Source organism: Thalassophryne amazonica, chromosome 18 (assembly GCF_902500255.1).
Source record: "Thalassophryne amazonica chromosome 18, fThaAma1.1, whole genome shotgun sequence".
Taxonomy (NCBI): Eukaryota; Metazoa; Chordata; class Actinopteri; order Batrachoidiformes; family Batrachoididae; genus Thalassophryne; species Thalassophryne amazonica.
Window position 1 is genome coordinate 39,273,432 of NC_047120.1, and position 19,646 is coordinate 39,293,077.

Here is a 19,646-nt window from a genome sequence, read left to right on the forward strand (position 1 = left end):
GGGGGCTTCTCCTGATATTGGATGCTGGGAAAGACACTGCGACAGCCAATCAGAGCAAAGAAAGGCCTTTTATTGTGGCCAGCCTAAGGCACACCTGTGCAATAATCATGCTATCTAATCAGCATCTTCATATGCCACACCTGTGAGGTGGGATGGATTATCTCAACAAAGGAGAAGTGCTCACTAACACAGATTTAGACAGATTTGTGGACACATTTTGAGAGAAATAGGTATTTTTTGTGTATAGAAAATGTTTTAGATCTTTGAGTTCAGCTCATGATAAATGGGCGCAAAATCAAAAGTGTTGTGTTTATATTTTTGTTCAATGTACTTTATAATTGTCATTACAACAGTGATGCAATTACATCTGAAGAAATATGATCAGCCAAAATGTATTTTAAGATATAATATGACCAACTTGGTGTGTTTTATGTAAAATAGCTGTTTGTATCACCACAGAGACATTAGCTCAGTTTGTTGACTACAGATGTGGCGTATTTATGTTTCCTTGGAGTTCTTTCTTAATTTTTTGAATGAATAACACACTGAATATACATAGGAAACAATAGAATAAAATCAAAACCAGGCAATGTAAATAAAACAGATACAGCATCAAGTACATTGCTGCTCTCTCTGTTAAGCTAGCCAAGATGCTAGCAAAGATTTATTATTAGTCAAAGCAGCTAACATCCATCTTTTTAACTTTACGTTAGAATGAATAATAAAAATATGTGATGATTCTACAGTGGTTATTTGCAGTACAAGTACCACCAGCGGGAAACTAGATCCTCTAGAAATTTTATATCCCCAGACAGATTCATGGTGTGTTCTGAACCCTCAGAAGCTCGGAAAGACCCCACATAAAAACCCCTACTTCCAAAAAAAAGTGCATTCATGAGATTACCTCGGAGACAAACATGGATAAACTAGCCTGTCACTGTAGAGCTAGGCTAATGTTATCTTTTGGGCTAAATGAAATCAACAAATATGTTTTTGCTGATGTGTGGTGCTGGTAACTTAACAAATTGTACACAGAATATGAGTATGTTACATTACAACAGTAATGTCTTCTTAAAAATTCATTTTAAAGATGCGTTTTCAACATTTCTAACATTGTTGTCTCACTACTCGCAAACGCGCCTGCTATCACTGTGCTGTCAACTGGGATACTTCAGGTTGCTCCGTTTCCTCATGAGTTCCTGAACGAATATTCCGGCTCAAAGCAGTGTTCAAAGCATTTTTCCCAAAGCTAGAGGTCCTAATCTCAGAACGTCCAAGGGTTTTGAACACAGCAACAGTCAGGTCCAAAAGTACACTGCTCAAAGTAAGTAGGGGAACAAAGTGTTCCCCTGCTTACCGTACTTTTAGCCGTATATTTGGACAGGACAAAATCCTTCTTATTTTACCTCTGTATGTCACCACAAAGGAGCTGAAATGAAACAATCAAGATGTTCTTGTAGTGTTGACTTTTAACTTTAATTTCAGGGGCTTTACAAAAATGTTAAGAATTACAGCAATTTTTACACACAGTCCCTCCATTTTCAGAGCCCATAGTCATTGGGCAAATAAATATAAGGATACTTTTTGATGCAAACAGTCACTTTAGACAAGTCAGTGGATGGCACATGAACATTTCCAAGTCACTGAATATATCCTGAATCTAGTTACGTCAATCATTCAGAAATAGAAACAGTATGGTACTCTGTGGTTAAACTGACTGATCGTGCAAGAAGTACAATAGTGAGGGAAGCCACCAGTGACAGCTCTGAAGACATTATAGGCTCCTGTGGCTGTGGTTGGAGAATCTGCACAGTGCAACTTTTTTCTGTTGCATCACTAGATCTACGGCTTCATGGTGCACTCGATCCAAGAAGGACGTGAAATTTCAGCTACATTTTGCCAGAAGGCACATGGGAGACTCCTCCCTAAACTTCATCTGTTTTCTCTTATGAATATTTAAACCTCCCAGGGCAAATGAAGAGCATAAACTGGTGCATTTTTACCATGTTCCTGCAGAAGCAGCAGCGCACTCTCACTGCAGTTTCTTCTGAGCCCTCTGTGCCAGCTCTTTGGCTTTCCTCCTCTTCAGCTTCTTCTTGATGAAGAGTAAGTTGATGTAGACGATGTGATTTAGCACAGTAGAAGCACAGAGGAGGCCACCGTGCAGGGCGCCTGCTATCCCACAGCTGAACACATCTTGCCCTGGAACACACACACACACACACAGGCTGGACTTCTCTGCTCACTTTACAGCGTCACAAGAATTAAAGGGGACATAGTTGCAACAGGTTCCATCTTAAGAAACAGATACTACAGTATTTTGTAGACACTGAGGTCAAGCACACTACAGTGTGAACATTTTGAAGTTTCTAAGAAACAGCCTGTTTCTGTGTCTGTTCATTTAAATGGAAAGGAGCTGCTGCTAGCCACACCCTCTGCTGGCCACACCCTCTCTCCTCAAACAGGAGGCTCCTTCAAACATAAAAATTATATACTTCTACAATTTATATTACCAAACATCGAGTGAGGCCACAGGCCCTGGTTGTGTGTGTGTGTGGGGGGGGGGGGGGGGGTATCCATGCTAATGCTCCCCAGATCATTTTACTGAAAAAAAAGTCTGAAGGACTTAAATGACATGGTTAGATGGTGAGGAGCTTTTTCTCATTAATGTCCAGGACATAAACATATTATTTACTGTTATTGTAAATTACATTGATCATTCAATAAATCTATCGATCTCAAGAATACAGATGTTTCTGTTCTTGGTATTCTACTTAGCAATGATATTTTCATGAATACCTTTAGTTAACCCATATGTATGTATCATTAAAGCCTACAATAGTTTATCATTCAACTCAAGACCTTCATACAGTTTTGAACTATGGTGTATCGCATACAATCAACACAATATATTTACATCAACCTACGATGATGTTCAGTCCAAGGCAATGTTTTAGGAGGCCAGTCTGACAAGTGGGCAATTAGAGATAATGGAAAAAATTATTTAAAAATGGTTTTGATTTGAAAGTTTAAAATTACCTCAATAATATCCAATATTAAAAAAAAAAAGCAGTCAGAAGGAATAAAAGAAAGTGATATGATTTTCACACTTCAAACTGGGTCCTGTCGGGAATGGCTGGGCTAATGGGTGTAAAGCTGGTGGCTGTGTGATGAGTGGGATATCCTCTCATGAAATTAATTTATTCAGTCATTTTCTATACCTGCTTACTCCATTCAGGGGTCACAGGGGCTGGAGTCTCATGGAATTTTTCATTTAAAATTAATTTTCATGTAATATGCTTTGTTTAAGAGCCTTGATTTAAATTTGTGTTTATCTAAAGTTGAAATTTCATTGATTTTCTCATTTATTTTCTATTCCTGCTTAGAAAGTTCGAAATTCATTAAAAATGAAACAGTCTTGGCTTTTTTTTCCAAACCTACAACCAGCTGTAGCACAAGAGGGAGTATTGTTTGCAGTCCCGTGTGTCTGACCGTGCATGAGCAAAATAACTTGAAGAGTTTTGATCCAATTTGGACCAAATTTAACCCAGTGATTGAAGGCCAGGCAAAGACAAATTGATTTGATTTTCATGGAAAACTGTTAAAAATTGAAGTTGCAGGCCAAGGTCAAAATCTTGGCCCTAACCTTACATATAGTGGATATTTAGTTATGTTGAGGAATTGGTTACAGATACAAATGTGATTAATATTAAACATGAATATGAAGTCATAGTTTACCTCTCTATTGGTCACATGCCCTTTGACCTTGGATGACTTTGAAAGTTCATATAGAAGGTGATAATTGCATAACTGATACTAACCTCCGGGTGAAGCATAAGGTACAGCATTTATTGTTTAATGCATTATACAGACTACATATTAATGTTTTTCAAATGCCAAGGAATATATTTTGATAAGTGGTAGATTTATAAGAAAACACTGTAAGAACTACAAACGTAACTGCTAGAAACTTAATACGAGAAAGTTGCGCTAATACAAGACAATATAGGCTCACTGGTGGAGTGTTATCTCCACCAGAGATGATTTGAATGTTTTACCACTTTATTTATGCTGATGAGGTTTCACTTCCTGTACCTGTGGGTCGCTCGCAGATTAAGCCACATATGGAGTTCCGTGACATATGCCACACCACTCTCAATCAAGATATTTTAAGTCAAAATGTTAGTGGTAGCAGGATCATTTCTGCATGCACAGTCAGGGAAGTGTTTGACTTTGTAGATGTTAAATATCAGCCCCCAGCCACATGTAACCAATAAACGTACATAAACAGTTTGCTCAATATGACCCCTTTAAAGAGGTTTGACGCTACAACCTCTCCTGCTTTTATTGTATTTAAAACTTGGTAAATACTGTACCCATATTCCATACCTGAGAGGTACAGGTTTTTGACAGGGGTGTTGCACCTGTTCCTGGCCACGGCTTCCACGTGGAAGCGCTCCACATTGTGTTCAGCGGAGTACATAGCTCCACGCTGGGCACCCAGATAGTGAGTGTTGGTCAGCGGCGTTGCCACGTCCTGGAAAACCAGCTGGGAAACAAATCGTACCATGCAATCTTAAACGTGGAGAACCAGAACTGTGCAGTGAATGTGCAGATGTGCCAGTCCTACCTTCTCTCGGATTTTAGGGAACACCGTGCAGGCCCAGTCAAAGAGTTTATTAGCAAATCTCATTTTGTAGTCATAGTATTCGTTGCCTCTTTTGCGGACGGTGGTGTCCTTCCACTCCTCGAACCATTCATATTTTGCCATAGTCAGTATTGTCATGCAGGATTTTCCTTGGAAAGACATCACATCTCATCTATAGGGACACTCACACACGGCATTGTGCGGTATTTTGAAAAAAAAAAAATTAGTATTAGTATTATGAACTTCTCTCAATTATGAACAGGAGGAGAGAGTTGATGTGGTTTGTACCAGGGTGTCTTATTTTGGCTTCTGGATCTTTGGCTGATGGTATTGTGATGAACATCATGGGAATGTTATCAGGTGCTTCTTCTTTGCTCAGTGCAAAGTACTCCTCCAAACTGTGAACAAAACACAAAGGCAGACAACACAGATTTCTGTTCCTCAAACAATATGCAACACCTTTATTACACAAGAACCATGACTGTATGATTTTTAGGTCTTGGGATGGTCATCAGCACCATCTAGAGGCTAAAAAGGGAACTCCCCCTTTTGGGGTCATTTCTTAAATTATGCATTTTATGTAAACGTCTAATGCAAAAAAAAAAATATATATATATATATTCAATACACTTTCAGTTGTATTGTGTGTTTTATTCTAAGAAAATAAAGGTATGCATGGGCGGTGAAACTGAAGGAAACAGGAGGGCAATGCCCCCCCCATCCCCCATCACCACCACCATTTTTACAAGTGGATTCTCTCCCCACGACCTCAAAGCATTTTTTCTTCCGAAACATATTTTTCAAACTGTGTGTGTGTGTGTGTGTGTGTGTGTGTGTGTGTGTGTGTGTGTGTGTGTGTGTGTGTGTGTGTGTGTGTGTGTGTGTGTGTGTGTGTGTGTGTGTGTGTGTGTGTGTGTTTCCCTGCAGTTCATCCATCATAATCCAGCCGAGGGCATTCAATGACCCTTCAGAAAAGCCCCAGTTTACGGTTAACAAAAAGAAAGAAAAAAGAAAACTCTACTTGTATAACAAAATTGTGTCTTGATTTTCAGCTTGACAGTTTTTTAACTACATTAGCACAGGTAAATAAATTAATTAAATATATTAATTCGAGCAGCGGTGGAGTTAGCGTGTTCTCCCCGTGTTTGCGTGGGTTCTCTCCAGGTGCTCCGGTTTCCTCCCACTTCCATTGACATGCAGGTTCAGTGAATTGCAAACTTTAAATTGACTGTGAGTATAAATGTGATTTTTTTTTGTAATAGAAAGAAAAAAATTGATGCATCATTGTTGGTTCAAGGATCAGCGATTGAATGAGATGAAGTTTTTAGGTGTTATGATCGATGAACACTTGTCATGCTAATTCCACATTGATGATGTCAAAGTAAAGGTATCCCAAATTATAGCTGTGTTACATAAAGTTAAAGATTCTCTAAATAAAAGTGCACTGTTTCTATTGTATAGCTGATTGATTGTTCCATATCTGACCTATTGTATTGAAGTGTGGGGAAGTGCATGTAAAACCTACGTTAATCCACTTTTCCTTTTACAGAAAAGAGCCATTGGAGTCATCAGTGGAAGTGGACACAGAGATCCAACAAATCCATTATTTAAAGAATTAAAGACCTTGAAATTTAATGAATTGGTTGAATACAACCTTCTAAAATTTATGTATAAAGCTCATAAAGAAAAATTACCAGACAATTTACAAAACAAATTTGCTAAAAGACCAAGTGAATATCAACTAAAAAGAACTGAGGTTTTTACCAAACCCAGATTTAGAACAACTTTAAAGGAACAATTTATTTCAATCAATGGATGGAACAGTCTCGATTGTAAAATGAAAACGTCCGAGTCCATTTAAGTATTTAAAAAACATTTGAAGTCTTCTCTGTTGCAAAAATATAACTCTGCAGAGTAGTATTGCTGTTTATTATTATTTATTGTTTTATTATTGTTACCTCCACCAAGGAGGTTATGTTTTCGGTTGCGTCCGTTTGTCTGTTGGTTGGTTTGTCAGCAGGATTACTCAAAAAATCCTCAAGAGATTTCAATTAACTTTTTACCAGGGGTGTATCTTGGCCTAACTTAGAAGTCATTAAATTTTGGTAATGATCTGGAACACAATCCGGATCCAGTACTTTTTTAAGGATTCTTTATCATTGCAGGATAGGGCCAATTTCAACATTTTTGCATCTAACTTCATGAAGACGGGACACAAAGGCTGAACAAAAATTAAGTTGCAACACAACAATAATTTAGCATTTGTTTCTCCTCACTGAATAAACTTGTTATTAGAAAATACAAAAACTTGTGTAGTTCATGCAGTTTCTCTTCATAAATACATTTGCTGAAGATCTAAGGGTTTAACCACTGAATCTGAAACATGACGGTAAATGTTTTGTTACAAACCAGGAAGCTAAAAACATGATTAGAAAAACCAAGTCAGACATGAATGTACTCCATAAATATCTAAAAAGCATCAGAAAAAAGCACAAAGATTGAAAGCTTACAACAACCGGATCATCTGTTAAGCTAGTGGAGGTGACGAAATATATATATATATCTATATCTATATATATATCTATATATAGAGAGAGAGATAGATATATATATATATACGAGGTCTATTAGAAAAGTATCCGACCTTATTATTTTTTTCAAAAACCATATGGATTTGAATCACGTGTGATTACTTACATCAGACATGCTTGAACCCTCGTGGGCATGCGAGAGGTTTTTCATGCCCGTCGGTTACGTCATTCGCCTGTGGGCAGTCTTTGAGTGAGGAGTGGCCCACCCTCTCGTCGATTTTTTTCATTGTTTAGGAATGGCTCAGAGACTGCTGCTTTGTTTGAGAAAATTTTTTTCAAAACTGTAAGGCACAACTGAGTGGACACCATTCGATAAATTCAGCTGGTTTTCGGTAAAAATTTTAACGGCTGATGAGAGATTTTGGTCTGGTAGTGTCGCCGTAAAGACGGCCCACGGTGCCTGACGGCGATCTGCGCTTCGGGGCGGCAGCATCTCACCGTTTCAAGTTGAAAACTTCCACATTTCAGGCTCTGTTGACGCAGTAAGTCGTCAGAGAACAGAGAACTTTCAGAAGAAGTCGGCATGAGGAGTTTATTCGGACATTCCATTGTTAACGGACATTTTGTAATGAAAGAACGTGTGGGCAGAGTCGCATGTCGGGCCGGACCCGACCGCGGGGGGTCGCGACAGGAAAAACACCTCCGTTGGAAACCTTAACGGACAAGTTGGAACATGCCCAAGCTGTTAAACAATTTCTCAGTTACTCACTTGTTGAAAGCCATCAAAAGCCGCCTGAATTTTACAAATGGTTTTCAACACGGAGGTGTTTTTCCTGTCGCGGCGCACACAGATTCGCCGAGTCGTCACGGAAACGACTCGGCGAATTTGCGCACACATCTTTCATTAAAAAACGTCCTTAAACAGTGGAATGTCCACATAAAGTCCTCATGCCGGCCTCTTCTGAATCTTCTCTGTTCTCTCACGACGTCCTGGGTGAATTAAGCCTTAAATTAGGATGTTTTCGGCTCGAAACAGGCCGACGACGGCGCCTGGAAGAGCTGCGCGACGTCCTGCTCCGTGGGAAGTCCTTACACCGACAGAAACACCCCATAATCTCTCATCAGCCGTTAAACTTTTCACCGAAAACAGCTTAATTTCTCGAATAGTGTCCACTCGGATATTCCTCACAGGTCCAGAAAAAATTTTGATAAAGCAACGCGCTCCGTCTCGATCAGCGTGTGAAACAAAGGAATTCAGCCGAGAGGGCGGGACCACATCTCACTCAAGGCCTGCCCACAGGGAAATGACTTCACCGACACGCGTGAAAAAACTCACGCATGCGCACGAGGGTTCAAGCATGATTGGTGTAATCGCACGTCATTCAAATCCATATAGTTAAAAAAAAAATAAAAGGGTCGGTTTATTATCTAATAGACCTCGTATATAAAATAAGCAAATTATTAATCTCGCTTGCTTGGCCTGTACAGAAATATCAGACCTCTGTGTTTTTCGCAAAATGCACTCCATTTTGCACGGATCTTGCTAACTAACACTCGGTCTGTATATTCCCCCCTACAGACCTCTTGCTTGGTTAATAATCCTTTAATATTGCTGAAAATAAAGTCTGAAGGACATAAATAAGATGGTGAGGACTTTCCAGGTATGTGAGACGCAAATAAAGAAAAATGCTAAAAATGGCTCGGGGGGGGGGGGGGTCGGGGGATCGAAGCCGAAGGTTTCTGGGGGGTCGAAGCTGAAGGTTTTTAGCCATGCTAATGCTCCCCAGAAGCATTTACTGAATAGACTGGCTGAAGGACTTCAATGACATGGTGAGATGCTGAAGAACTTCGCTTGTTCATGTCCACAACATATACAAATAATTTTTTTGAAGGGGCCTGTCAAAATTTCCCACTTCTCTCACTTTCTAAACTGTTCCAATTGTATAAATTACATAAATGCTTTTATTTTATGCCTGTTCTTTATAAAATAGCACCCTGTTGTGCCCAGTGAGGGTTCTGCAGTCTTACAATTCATCCATGTCGTTGTTTTTAAACAGCCAAACGTTGGTGGACACGAGGTCTAACTCCTCTTCTGTTCCATCAAAGCCAGAGAAGACCAAGAATGAGCCCCTGCCGTGTTTCATCATGTTGAGTCGTTCCTGAATGTCTACAATAGGAGCAGGTTTCTAGTCATTTTACAGGTTCTTTGTTTAAAAGACGCCAGCCAACATTTTTTTTACTTCAACATCTCTCCTGGTGTTCACCTGGCTTGACTCGAACCTCAGGGGGGAGAAGTTTCTGGAAGGTGGTAAAAATGCCACAGTTGGAGACAATCACAGGTGCACAGACCTCCACCTCCTTCTGACCTTTCCTCACTTTCACACCTGTCACGTGGCACAAAACAGAAAAGCTTCAGTAGTTCTAATCCCACGTACAGTCTGGTGTTGGTCTTGGATCAGCTCTCACCATAGGCCACTCCATCCTCGCTGACCAGGATCTGGGAGACAGGAGCTCTGACCAGGCAGTTACCTCCGTACTTCTGAATAGTACCAATGATGTGGAAGGCGATCTCACTGGCACCGCCTAAGGGGTAGTAGGCGCCTCGTTTGTAGTGATGGATCAAAAGGGCATTAATCAGAACGCTGGAGTCTTTTGGAGGGACACCTAAATATATAAACAAGAACATTTCTTTGTCATTATTTTCATAAAATTCTTATTTAAATACAGTATTTTCCAGAGTATAAGTCACACCTGTTAAAAAATGCCTCTTGAAGAGGAAAAACCCACACATAAATCACACTGGAGTATAAGTCACAGCTTTTTTCTGTATTATCAGATCTTTAATTGTGCTCTGCTGTAATGTACTTTTTAAATGAGCATTTATTATTTTAATATTAGAGTTTATTTGCTTAGTGCTTTGATTTCTGAGAAAGTCCAATATACATAGTCATTATAAGTATTAGAATTAATAATGAATGTGTTTTTGTTTTTTGTTTTTTTTTGGTATATAAGTTGCAAGACCTCCCAAACTAGTTTTTAAAAAAATAAAATACAGTAACCACAACCAACAAGTTATCAGACCTATGTAAGGGCATGCAATTAAAATAAAGGAAGAAATTTTAAAAAATCCGCATTTTATATTGCTGACAATGATATTCTGATACAGTAGTATTATACAGTATATTATATATTAATAGTAGTAGTATTAGTAGTAGTATTTAGCAGATGTGACTTCGTATTTAAGGGTTTCTTTTCAAATCAAATCAAATCAATTTTATTTATATAGCGCCAAATCACAACAAACAGTTGCCCCAAGGCGCTTTATATTGTAAGGCAAAATCTGCACAATAATTACAGAAAAACCCCAATGGTCAAAACGACCCCCTGTGAGCAAGCACTTGGCGACAGTGGGAAGGAAAAACTCCCTTTTAACAGGAAGAAACCTCCAGCAGAACCAGGCTCAGGGAGGGGCAGTCTTCTGCTGGGACTGGTTGGTGCTGAGGGAGAGAACCAGGAAAAAGACATGCTGTGGAAGACAGCAGAGATCAATCACTAATGATTAAATGCAGAGTGGTGCATACAGAGCAAAAAGAGAAAGAAACACTCAGTGCATCATGGGAACCCCCCAGCAGTCTAAGTCTATAGCAGCATAACTAAGGGATGGTTCAGGGTCACCTGATCCAGCCCTAACTATAAGCTTTAGCAAAAAGGAAAGTTTTAAGCCTAATCTTAAAAGTAGAGAGGGTGTCTGTCTCCCTGATCTGAATTGGGAGCTGGTTCCACAGGAGAGGAGCCTGAAAGCTGAAGGCTCTGCCTCACATTCTACTCTTACAAACCCTAGGAACTACAAGTAAGCCTGCAGTCTGAGAGCGAAGCACTCTATTGGGGTGATATGGTACTACGAGGTCCCTAAGATAAGATGGGACCTGATTATTCAAAACCTTATAAGTAAGAAGAAGAATTTTAAATTCTATTCTAGAATTAACAGGAAGCCAATGAAGAGAGGCCAATATGGGTGAGATATGCTCTCTCCTTCTAGTCCCCGTTAGTACTCTAGCTGCAGCATTTTGAATTAACTGAAGGCTTTTCAGGGAACTTTTAGGACAACCTGATAATAATGAATTACAATAGTCCAGCCTAGAGGAAATAAATGCATGAATTAGTTTTTCAGCATCACTCAGAGACAAGACCTTTCTAATTTTAGAGATATTGTGCAAATGCAAAAAAGCAGTCCTACATATTTGTTTAATATGCGCATTGAAGGACATATCCTGATCAAAAATGACTCCAAGATTTCTCACAGTATTACTAGAGGTCAGGGTAATGCCATCCAGAGTAAGGATCTGGTTAGACACCATGTTTCTAAGATTGGTGGGGCCAAGTACAATAACTTTTCTGAGATGGATTCAATTTTGTCACCAAATTTTTTAAACTACTGGTCCATAATTTTCTTTTAACTAATTTTAATAATTCAGCAAATCAACGTTCTTTGGGGTTGTACTAATGAGATTAAAATAGAAACTATCACCAATGATGAAGTTTAAGGGGGACAGACCCATATATCACATGTTCCCTGTTATTAGCAGGGCCAGCACAGGATTATGGAGTCAGAGAGTCTCACCTGGCTTATCAAATGTAAGCTCTAGGATTTGTCTGCCTCCCCAGCGACAAAATTTCCATCAGTAGTTCTGTAAAAACTACTGCATATTCAGTTCTGTACCAACACTGGCCTTAGCAGCCAACGCGACCCTGTGATTAGCAACACGACCCCATAAGAAACTTGATACGTCTGTCTGTCTTTTTTATATTCTGGTCAATGTGCATGTTTAAAAATGCCAACACAGAACAAAACAAGAGGTTCACTGCTCCTCACCTGCGTCTATCAGAAGCCAAAATTTCACAGCTGAATTTGCAGCAGCTTTTATAGAAGTACTTGATAAAATTTTGGAGACACACTGCTTAATTCACATCACATGTGTATGTGGGGAAAGTGTTGAACTTTTGGAGACATTCACTTATCTCTGCAATGACATTCATGTCTCTGGGTCCTCTGCATTTGAGATCTAGAGGCACCTGGAAAAAGCGTATGGAATCATGAGGTCACTGGATTAAGATGTTAGCAATGTCAATACCTCTACAGGAGAATGAAGGTCCAAGACCTTAGGGTTCTACTGCTTAATGCCTTACTGTATGGTTGTGAGATTTGGATGCTAACGAGCCACTTAAGATGATGACTGGATGTCTTTGGTACTAGGTCTCTTCAGAGGGTCCTACGGTACAAGTTGAATGACTTTGTGTCAAATGAGAAGGTTTAGTATTACAGTACTTGCATCGTGAGGGAAAATCAGCTATGACATTTTGGCCGTGTGGTACATTTCTCTGGGGATGATCCAGTCCACAGCTGTCTCTGTGTTGAGGACCTCAAGTACTGGAAAAGACCAAGGGGATGTCCACGTTTCATCTGGCTGCAGTAGACCTTACTTTTGAGAGGCAGGGTTGGACCAGTTGTCTCTCCGGGTTCCCATCCAAGACGCAAGGTTCTTCCATTGTGTGGTGGTTGTGGCAATCTGTGGCACCAGCACATGCACCCAGACCTGACCTGTCCTCACTGAATGATTGACTCTATTAATCCTATGACACCTTTCTAACTGCAGAGAATAATCCAACTTTTAAGACTTGAGCGTAAAGTTGCACTGCAGTCCTGACACAAGTATGACACGAAGGATGAACTGACGTACAGAATATCCTCAACTTTTGAAGACCTACCATAGAAAAAGTAAGAAAAGATGACTTGAAGATCCTTGTTGCTCGTCAGGCTGTTGACAAAGTCTGTGGCACATGTGCCAGAGAGGCGGAAGACTGGGGAGACCAGGTTTGCAATGCCTGATTTAAGCAGGAATAAAGACATCCACTGTGGAATCAGCTTTAGCATTGCCAGATAATGCGTCTTCTTAGCACAGACCTGTTTGAATACAGAACAAATTTAAAAACAAGTAAATTCTTCCATTCTTAGTAAGAACATGAATTGGAACACAGTTCCTGTAATGAACTTCACCTTCATGATTTTGAAGAATGCTTCAATGGCCTGTGTGTCATTGGGGAACTGCTTCATGAGGTGTGTTTTCATCTCAGTTTTTCCAGAGAAGATGGTGTACTCCCGCTTTTCCTCACCCAGGCCAATCTGGATGGTATCAAAGTGTTGATTTAGTTCTTGGAACTCCAGCTGGCCTTCGGAGATCTGGTCGAAGGCGATACGCAACAGGCTGTTTTCATGGAGCTGTCCAATGTAGTGAAGCCCTGACCACCAAAAATGTAAGCAGGGAAACATGGGGGTTAATTTAGTTTTTGTTACATAAGAAATCATGATTGCGTTAGTGAAAAAAATTATATTTGGTAGGTTTTCATTGTTCAAATGGAGACCTGAAAATAATGAAAATGTGCCAGAAGGTGCAACAAAGAGACATAAACACACTCAGAAAACAGTGTTAAACAAACTGATTTTATGCATGACTGGAAGAAAACTCATTGCATAGCTTTCTTGAGTAGATAATGGACATATTTCACTCCCCAACAAAGAAAGGTAAAGAGTGCAGAATAAGAGGGCTTCTTAAAGAAAAATTAATTATTAAGAAAAATTATGAATTAAGAAAGAATTAAGAAAAATTAACAGGTCTGTGAGAGCCAGAATTCTTGGTGGTTGGTAGGGGATCAAATACTTATTTTATGCAATAAAATGCAAATTAATTATTTAAAAATCATACAGTGTGATTTTCTGGATTTTTTTTTTTTTTTTTTTTTTTTTTCTGTCTCTCACAGTTGAAGTGTACCTACGATAAAAATTACAGACCTCTCCATTCTTTGTAAGGTGGGAAAACCTGCAAAACTGACAGGGGGTCAAATACTTATTTTCCCCACTGTATTTCTGTTATTTTGGGCTGCCTACTTATACATGAATGAAACAGAATGGAGTGGTCACATTTTTAAACAATGTATAAGGTGAAACACTCCAGTAAAAACTGTATAAATGTAATAGGCACTTAAAATGTGTTTTTGAACATTTACAACAAATTCTGTAGCCTCACCAAATTTTCACATCTATTACAAAATTTAAGCAATTAATAATGTTTACTCTGTTAGTGTTTCTGCACAGGAAATGTGCTAAATCAGATAAATAAACTATTATTTTGCGTTTGATTAACAGCAGTTATGTTCTAAAACTCAACATGGTATTATTAGGGATGTTACCAGGACTATTTTTTTCCATCTGCGAAATATGGCGAGTATCCGCCCCATCCTGTCTATGGCTGATGCTGAGACCCTGATTCATGCTTTTGTTTCTTCTAGATTAGATTATTGTAATGTCCTATTTTCAGGGTTAGGGGAGGTGATGATTGAGTGGTTAAAACGTTGGGCTTGAGACTAGAGGATCCTCGGTTCAAATCCCAGCCTAACCGGAAAATCACTGAGGGCCCTTGGTCAAGGTTACTTGTGTTTTTTAATTATGTATTTGATTTTTTTATTTTTTTACTCACTTATTTTAAATCTTATTTTGAGCTATTCTGTGTGAGGCACCTTGAGGCAGCTTTTGTTGTGATTTGGTGCTTTATAAGCTGATTAAATTGAACTGAACATGGACACAACTCCACACAACCCAGCAGAAAGGATTTTCTATTAATGTAGCCTTCCTTTTCTCTCTGTCTCGCTCCATATTATAATGTGGTTTTGAAGGTACATGCACCTTGAAATGAGATTGTTTGTCAGTTTCTAGCATTTTCTAAGCCTAAGGTGGCCGCCATGGCTGTTTGCAGTGAAAATCCTCTTACCGACATCAAACTCAAAGCCTTTCTCAATGTACGTGTGGCAGCAGCCTCCTGCCTGGTCATGCTGTTCCAGTACCAGGACCTTCTTTCCAGCTTTGGCCAGTGTGGCTGCCGCTGTCAGCCCACCGATACCACTACCGATGACAATGACATTCAGGTTCTGGGGCACCTTCTCCAGACTGAAACCTGGTCAGAAATCAATCACATCAAGGCAAATTCAAAAACAAATTTTCATGAAGACAGTCACAGCACGCTGATCAAACATTTAACTCCAATGACCTTGACATTCACCCAAATGACTGACCTGAGTTTGGTAGAAATGGGAAAGGATCTGTTAAAAAAAAGTTGGCTAACAAACAGAGAGGTAGACCTGACTTGACCCCAATGACTGACCTTTAGCAAATTTTACCTTGCTGGCCCGACTTCATATGTGTGTCAGGATGATTTGAAGCAAATCAGAGTGAAAAACTTAAATTTTCACCTTTTACTCCAATGACTTTAACAAACAGCCAGTCTGCTCTGTGTAATCCTGATCCCATCGAATCTCAGAAGCTAAGCAGAGTGGGTCCTGTTTAATACTTGGATGGGAGACCTCTTTGGAAGACCAGGGTCTGTGGGTGTTTCTCCTGATAAAACTGGAGTTGTGTCAGGAAGGGCATCTAGTGCAAAATTTGTGCCAAATCCCAGAGTAGATCTGTGCTCTATCCGCTGCGGTGACCCTGACCTAATGGAGACACCCAAAAGGCACAAACAACAACCCCAATTACCTTGACACCAATGATTGACCTTTGGCAAATTTGACCTAGGCTGGGAAATTCCAGCCATGTGTGTGCCAGGTTTGGTGTCCATTGGCATATAAAATCATAAATTTCACCTTTGGCCACACCTTTGCCAAAACAAACCCCAGAAGGGCAATTCTGGGGGCAGTTTGGTATAAATTGGCCCAAGCACCTCAGAGTGTTACACACTCAGAAAGACCTTCTCTGGTCTGTAAGTACTTTATTTCAGAAATTGGCACAACATTGGTAGCTGTCATTTTTCTAATTTAGTGCTGCTTGTTTTCATCAATAAAACTCTGTTATTTTATTTTCTTATAAAAATCTGTGTGCAGGTTGGACTGCACAACACTCCTGTCATAAATAGCTCTTATCTGTGTTCTCTTATTGACAATAAACTGTGGATTGGATAATAAACATAATCTTTAGGTCATAATTAAATTAAGATAAACCACATTAATGAAAGACAACTACTTCCTTTTTCTAACTGAGTTATAACTTTACTTGTAACCATGAGCGCAATTTGGTGGGGGATAGGGGGGAATGTCCCCCCCACCTTTTCAACCATGGGGGACAGAATATGGTATGCCCCCCCCACCTTCTGACATATATGTGTGTACTTGAAACATGCTATGCCAGTCTTATGTGCAAAATATGTCAGTCTTATGTGCAAAACCATGTCAGAATAGTATCTTTGTTTCTGCAAGTTTGTATTTTTAGCAGCATTGACTTGTTTACACCTGTTTCTTGTTTGTCACATTCAGAATTTTCTGGGACTGCATTTGCCCACATTTGAAACCAAAAATAGTTGCCTCTAGGGACTAGTGTCCACATATAAGTATCAATGGACCTAAGGCTAATTTACTAAACTCTGAAAGTTAGAAAAGGAAATCAGAAAAGCTATCTGGGACCTCAGAAAGCCCATCTGCAATTATTGCTTGATCTCCAAAATCAGTCTATGCAAGCAAAATTATGTTCAATATGAGTGTTGTCATTAATGCCACTTTGAAAATTAAATTCATGATAAGTAATTTATCCTAAACTTATGATCTGTTGTTTTTTTCAAACTTATGCAAAAATAAATCTTGAGGAAAAATCCTGTTCTTTTATATTTATGAATACATTTTACCACATTGCAGTTGTTTTTTTAATGAGAACTCAACCTATCATTTTTTTGAGTTCTACACATATGGTGATACCTTATTTACACCAGGATGTTAATAAAATCAGTGCTGGCTATTCTCAGAATAAAGTACTTATATCCACAGTTTCAAATTGTATAAGTCAAATGGTGTCCACTTTATGGTCTTCTCAAAACATTAAAATTACTGTTCTGGATGCTCAGAATGCATCTGAGCTTATCTAGAAACCGTTGGCTTCTGGGGCCCTAAAGCGGCCCCCAGACCCCCGGCCTATGGGCTTCAGCCCTGCGGGCCTCGCACTTTGTCTTCTCCAATTTATAGTTCTAAATTGCACCCTTGCTTGTAACAACTGGTAGGCACACTTCAGCTAATAGCTAATTAGCCAAGCTAATATTTTTGTAACCACATTATATTTCCAGGTAACTCTGAAAACTATTCACAGACCAGGTAGCTTCCACTAAATTTAGTTCTGCTAATCTTAATATTTATAAAGTCTAACAAAGTTTGTAAACCCTAAAGTTATACATTATGGGGCTTATAGACCAATTCAGTTAGCTAAATTCATACATTCCATGAAAGCAACACGCATCACCTCAAGAAGACAGGAGGTCAAGCTAAAGTAAATATATTCAGTTATTCAAAAACTTTCATATGTAATTCAGTTCAGTTCAATTCAGTTCAGTTTATTTGCCATTTGCAGTAAAACTACATTGGAAAAAACTACTTCTTAATATTTTTTAGTCATGTAATACTTTCTATATTGCAAATAAACTGTATGTTGAATGGAAACTGGGCAGCACGGTGGCTTGCAGGTGGCTTGCAGTTTAACACTGTTGCCTCATGGTAAGAAGATCCCAGGTTTGCTTCCCACTTGGTCTTTCTACGTGGAGTTTGCCTGTTTTCCCCTGTGTTTGCGTGGGGTTCCTCCAGGTGCTATAGCTTCCTCCCACTTCCAAAGACATGCAGGTTAGGTAAATTGGTGACCATAAATTGGCTGTAGGTGTGAATGAGTTTGTGTGTCTATATGTCAGCCCTGCAATAGACCTGTCCAGGGTGTACCCCGCTTATCTGCCGGTGGGCACTAAGAGAGGCTCCAGGCCCTCCCTTGACTCTTGATTGGCGTAAGCTGGTATAGAAAATGAATGAAAGGAAACTTCGCGATTATTAGCCAATACTGACATGCTAAACCGTTTTGGGATCCTCCGTCTTTGCGCTTCAACATATTAAAATTTCAGCTTTTTCTTTTTTATGGTTTTGGAGCCAAAAGAAAGTCAAGGCTAAATTCATATTATAAAAGTCAGTGGTTAGTGGTAGCTTCAGCTAAATATTTTAGCGGTTTATTGGTTTAGTAGAGTTAGCAACTTTTCACTTAGAGGATTAGCAGCTATCAAAGCTAACTTTTACATTAGCTGTGGCCACCACTATCCTTGATAAACAACCTACTTCCAGTGAGTATCAGAAACTACACTCTAAGAAATGAAATACAGGGGTTTTAAATGTAATTAATACTATTATTTTAAATATACTTGCAATTGTTAATTTTAGGGATTTAAGTAATAATGTTTTATTTTATGTGGAAAAAGTTACCTTACCTTTATCAATTAAATTCAATGTTTCATTTCTTAGAGTGTACACTCAAAGAGTTGCTATTGCATTATTGGAATAACATATGACTTGAATGTCTTGTAAAACTCTACATTTGTATTCCATCATAAATCAAAATAACTGCGGTGGCTTTACCTTGCTTAATGACTTTGTCTCGCTTCTTCTGATCAAACTCACGAGGTCCAGGTGGCCTCACTGATTCCAGGGTGAAAGGACTTGGTTTCCCAAAAAGGTACCAGTAAGTGCCACCTGCCCATAAAGCCAACCATGCTAAGATGATCAGGAGCCACATCGTAGAAACGATGGCACTGGTTTGAGCTGCAGCAGCGTTTTCATTAACAGTGAGGATTTACTCTGGATGCCGGTCTCTCCGGGACCGGCTATTACATAAAGTGTCAAAGGTCTGCAGAAGGAAGGTGGAGATTTCACATATATAACACCAGTCATGTTATGACATGCAGTAAAGATAAACTGGTTACATGGACCTTTGTGTTCTTCTTCAGAGGTCAGTAGCACTGATATGACAGCCAGTATAACGCTGAACTCCTCTCTGGTGTGCAGCTATACAACAGTAATTTGTAAATTAGCTGAATGTTTTCATTATTTATACCATCACTGTAGAAATATGTCTTTGTGGCATTTGTCCAGTGCCTGAAAGTCAGTGTTGTTTAATCAGTTCTGACTCATATCTCCCACTATAGGAGCCTCAAACAAACAGTCAGAGCAACAACATTTCTATTTTTGCAGTTGCAATTCAACTAAACTCTGTTCAAATAACTTAATTCTCTTCTTTGGACAAATTTGAAAGTTAGTGTTAGCTTTACACAGTGGCCGTATCATAGCCAAGGAGGTTTAACTGAGGTGCAATTATTGCTTGTTGAACATTTTAGTAAATACGAAGTTAGGCCCTTTAACCTAAGTTTGGGTTTAATATTTTAACTTGCAGGGGGAACAAAACAACCACAGCAACTTATAACTCCCCTCATACCTTTTTCACCCTTTTGTCTACCCACTCTACACTAAGTCTGGTACAGATCTGCTTTGGGATTTGACAAATTGACTGGTACTGGAGAAACGCTCCATTATGTTACTCAAAGGTTTTCTGAACAGTAGAGGTTGGCGAT

The 19,646-nt window shown here is 39.2% G+C and overlaps 1 protein-coding gene across 1 annotated transcript; it reads right to left on the reverse strand.

Moving 5' to 3' along the window:
• Window positions 1-1,281: 1,281 nt before the first annotated feature.
• On the reverse strand, window positions 1,282-18,868 carry si:ch1073-13h15.3 (inactive all-trans-retinol 13,14-reductase). The gene is made up of 11 exons (XM_034194662.1): window positions 18,658-18,868; window positions 15,003-15,185; window positions 13,235-13,476; window positions 12,946-13,141; window positions 9,646-9,843; window positions 9,444-9,563; window positions 9,208-9,346; window positions 4,937-5,046; window positions 4,631-4,797; window positions 4,390-4,549; window positions 1,282-2,202 (listed from the first exon to the last, which is right to left on the reverse strand). Exons 1-11 carry the CDS (start codon window positions 18,812-18,814, stop codon window positions 2,033-2,035), a joined length of 1,842 nt encoding a protein of 613 aa, XP_034050553.1. The 5' UTR covers window positions 18,815-18,868; the 3' UTR covers window positions 1,282-2,032.
• Between the last annotated feature and the right edge of the window lie 778 nt (window positions 18,869-19,646).

Excerpts from the sequence above, each read along its gene's own strand:
- si:ch1073-13h15.3 (XM_034194662.1), bottom strand. The coding sequence starts at position 18,814 with ATGTGGCTCCTGATCATCTTAGCATGGTTGGCTTTATGGGCAGGTGGC. Across the intron at positions 9,844-12,945 it reads CTTTTCTTACTTTTTCTATG|GTGTCCCTCCAAAAGACTCC; the intron begins GTAGGTCTTCAA and ends TTATATATTTAG. Across the intron at positions 5,047-9,207 it reads AACAACGACATGGATGAATT|TTTGGAGGAGTACTTTGCAC; the intron begins GTAAGACTGCAG and ends TTTTGTTCACAG.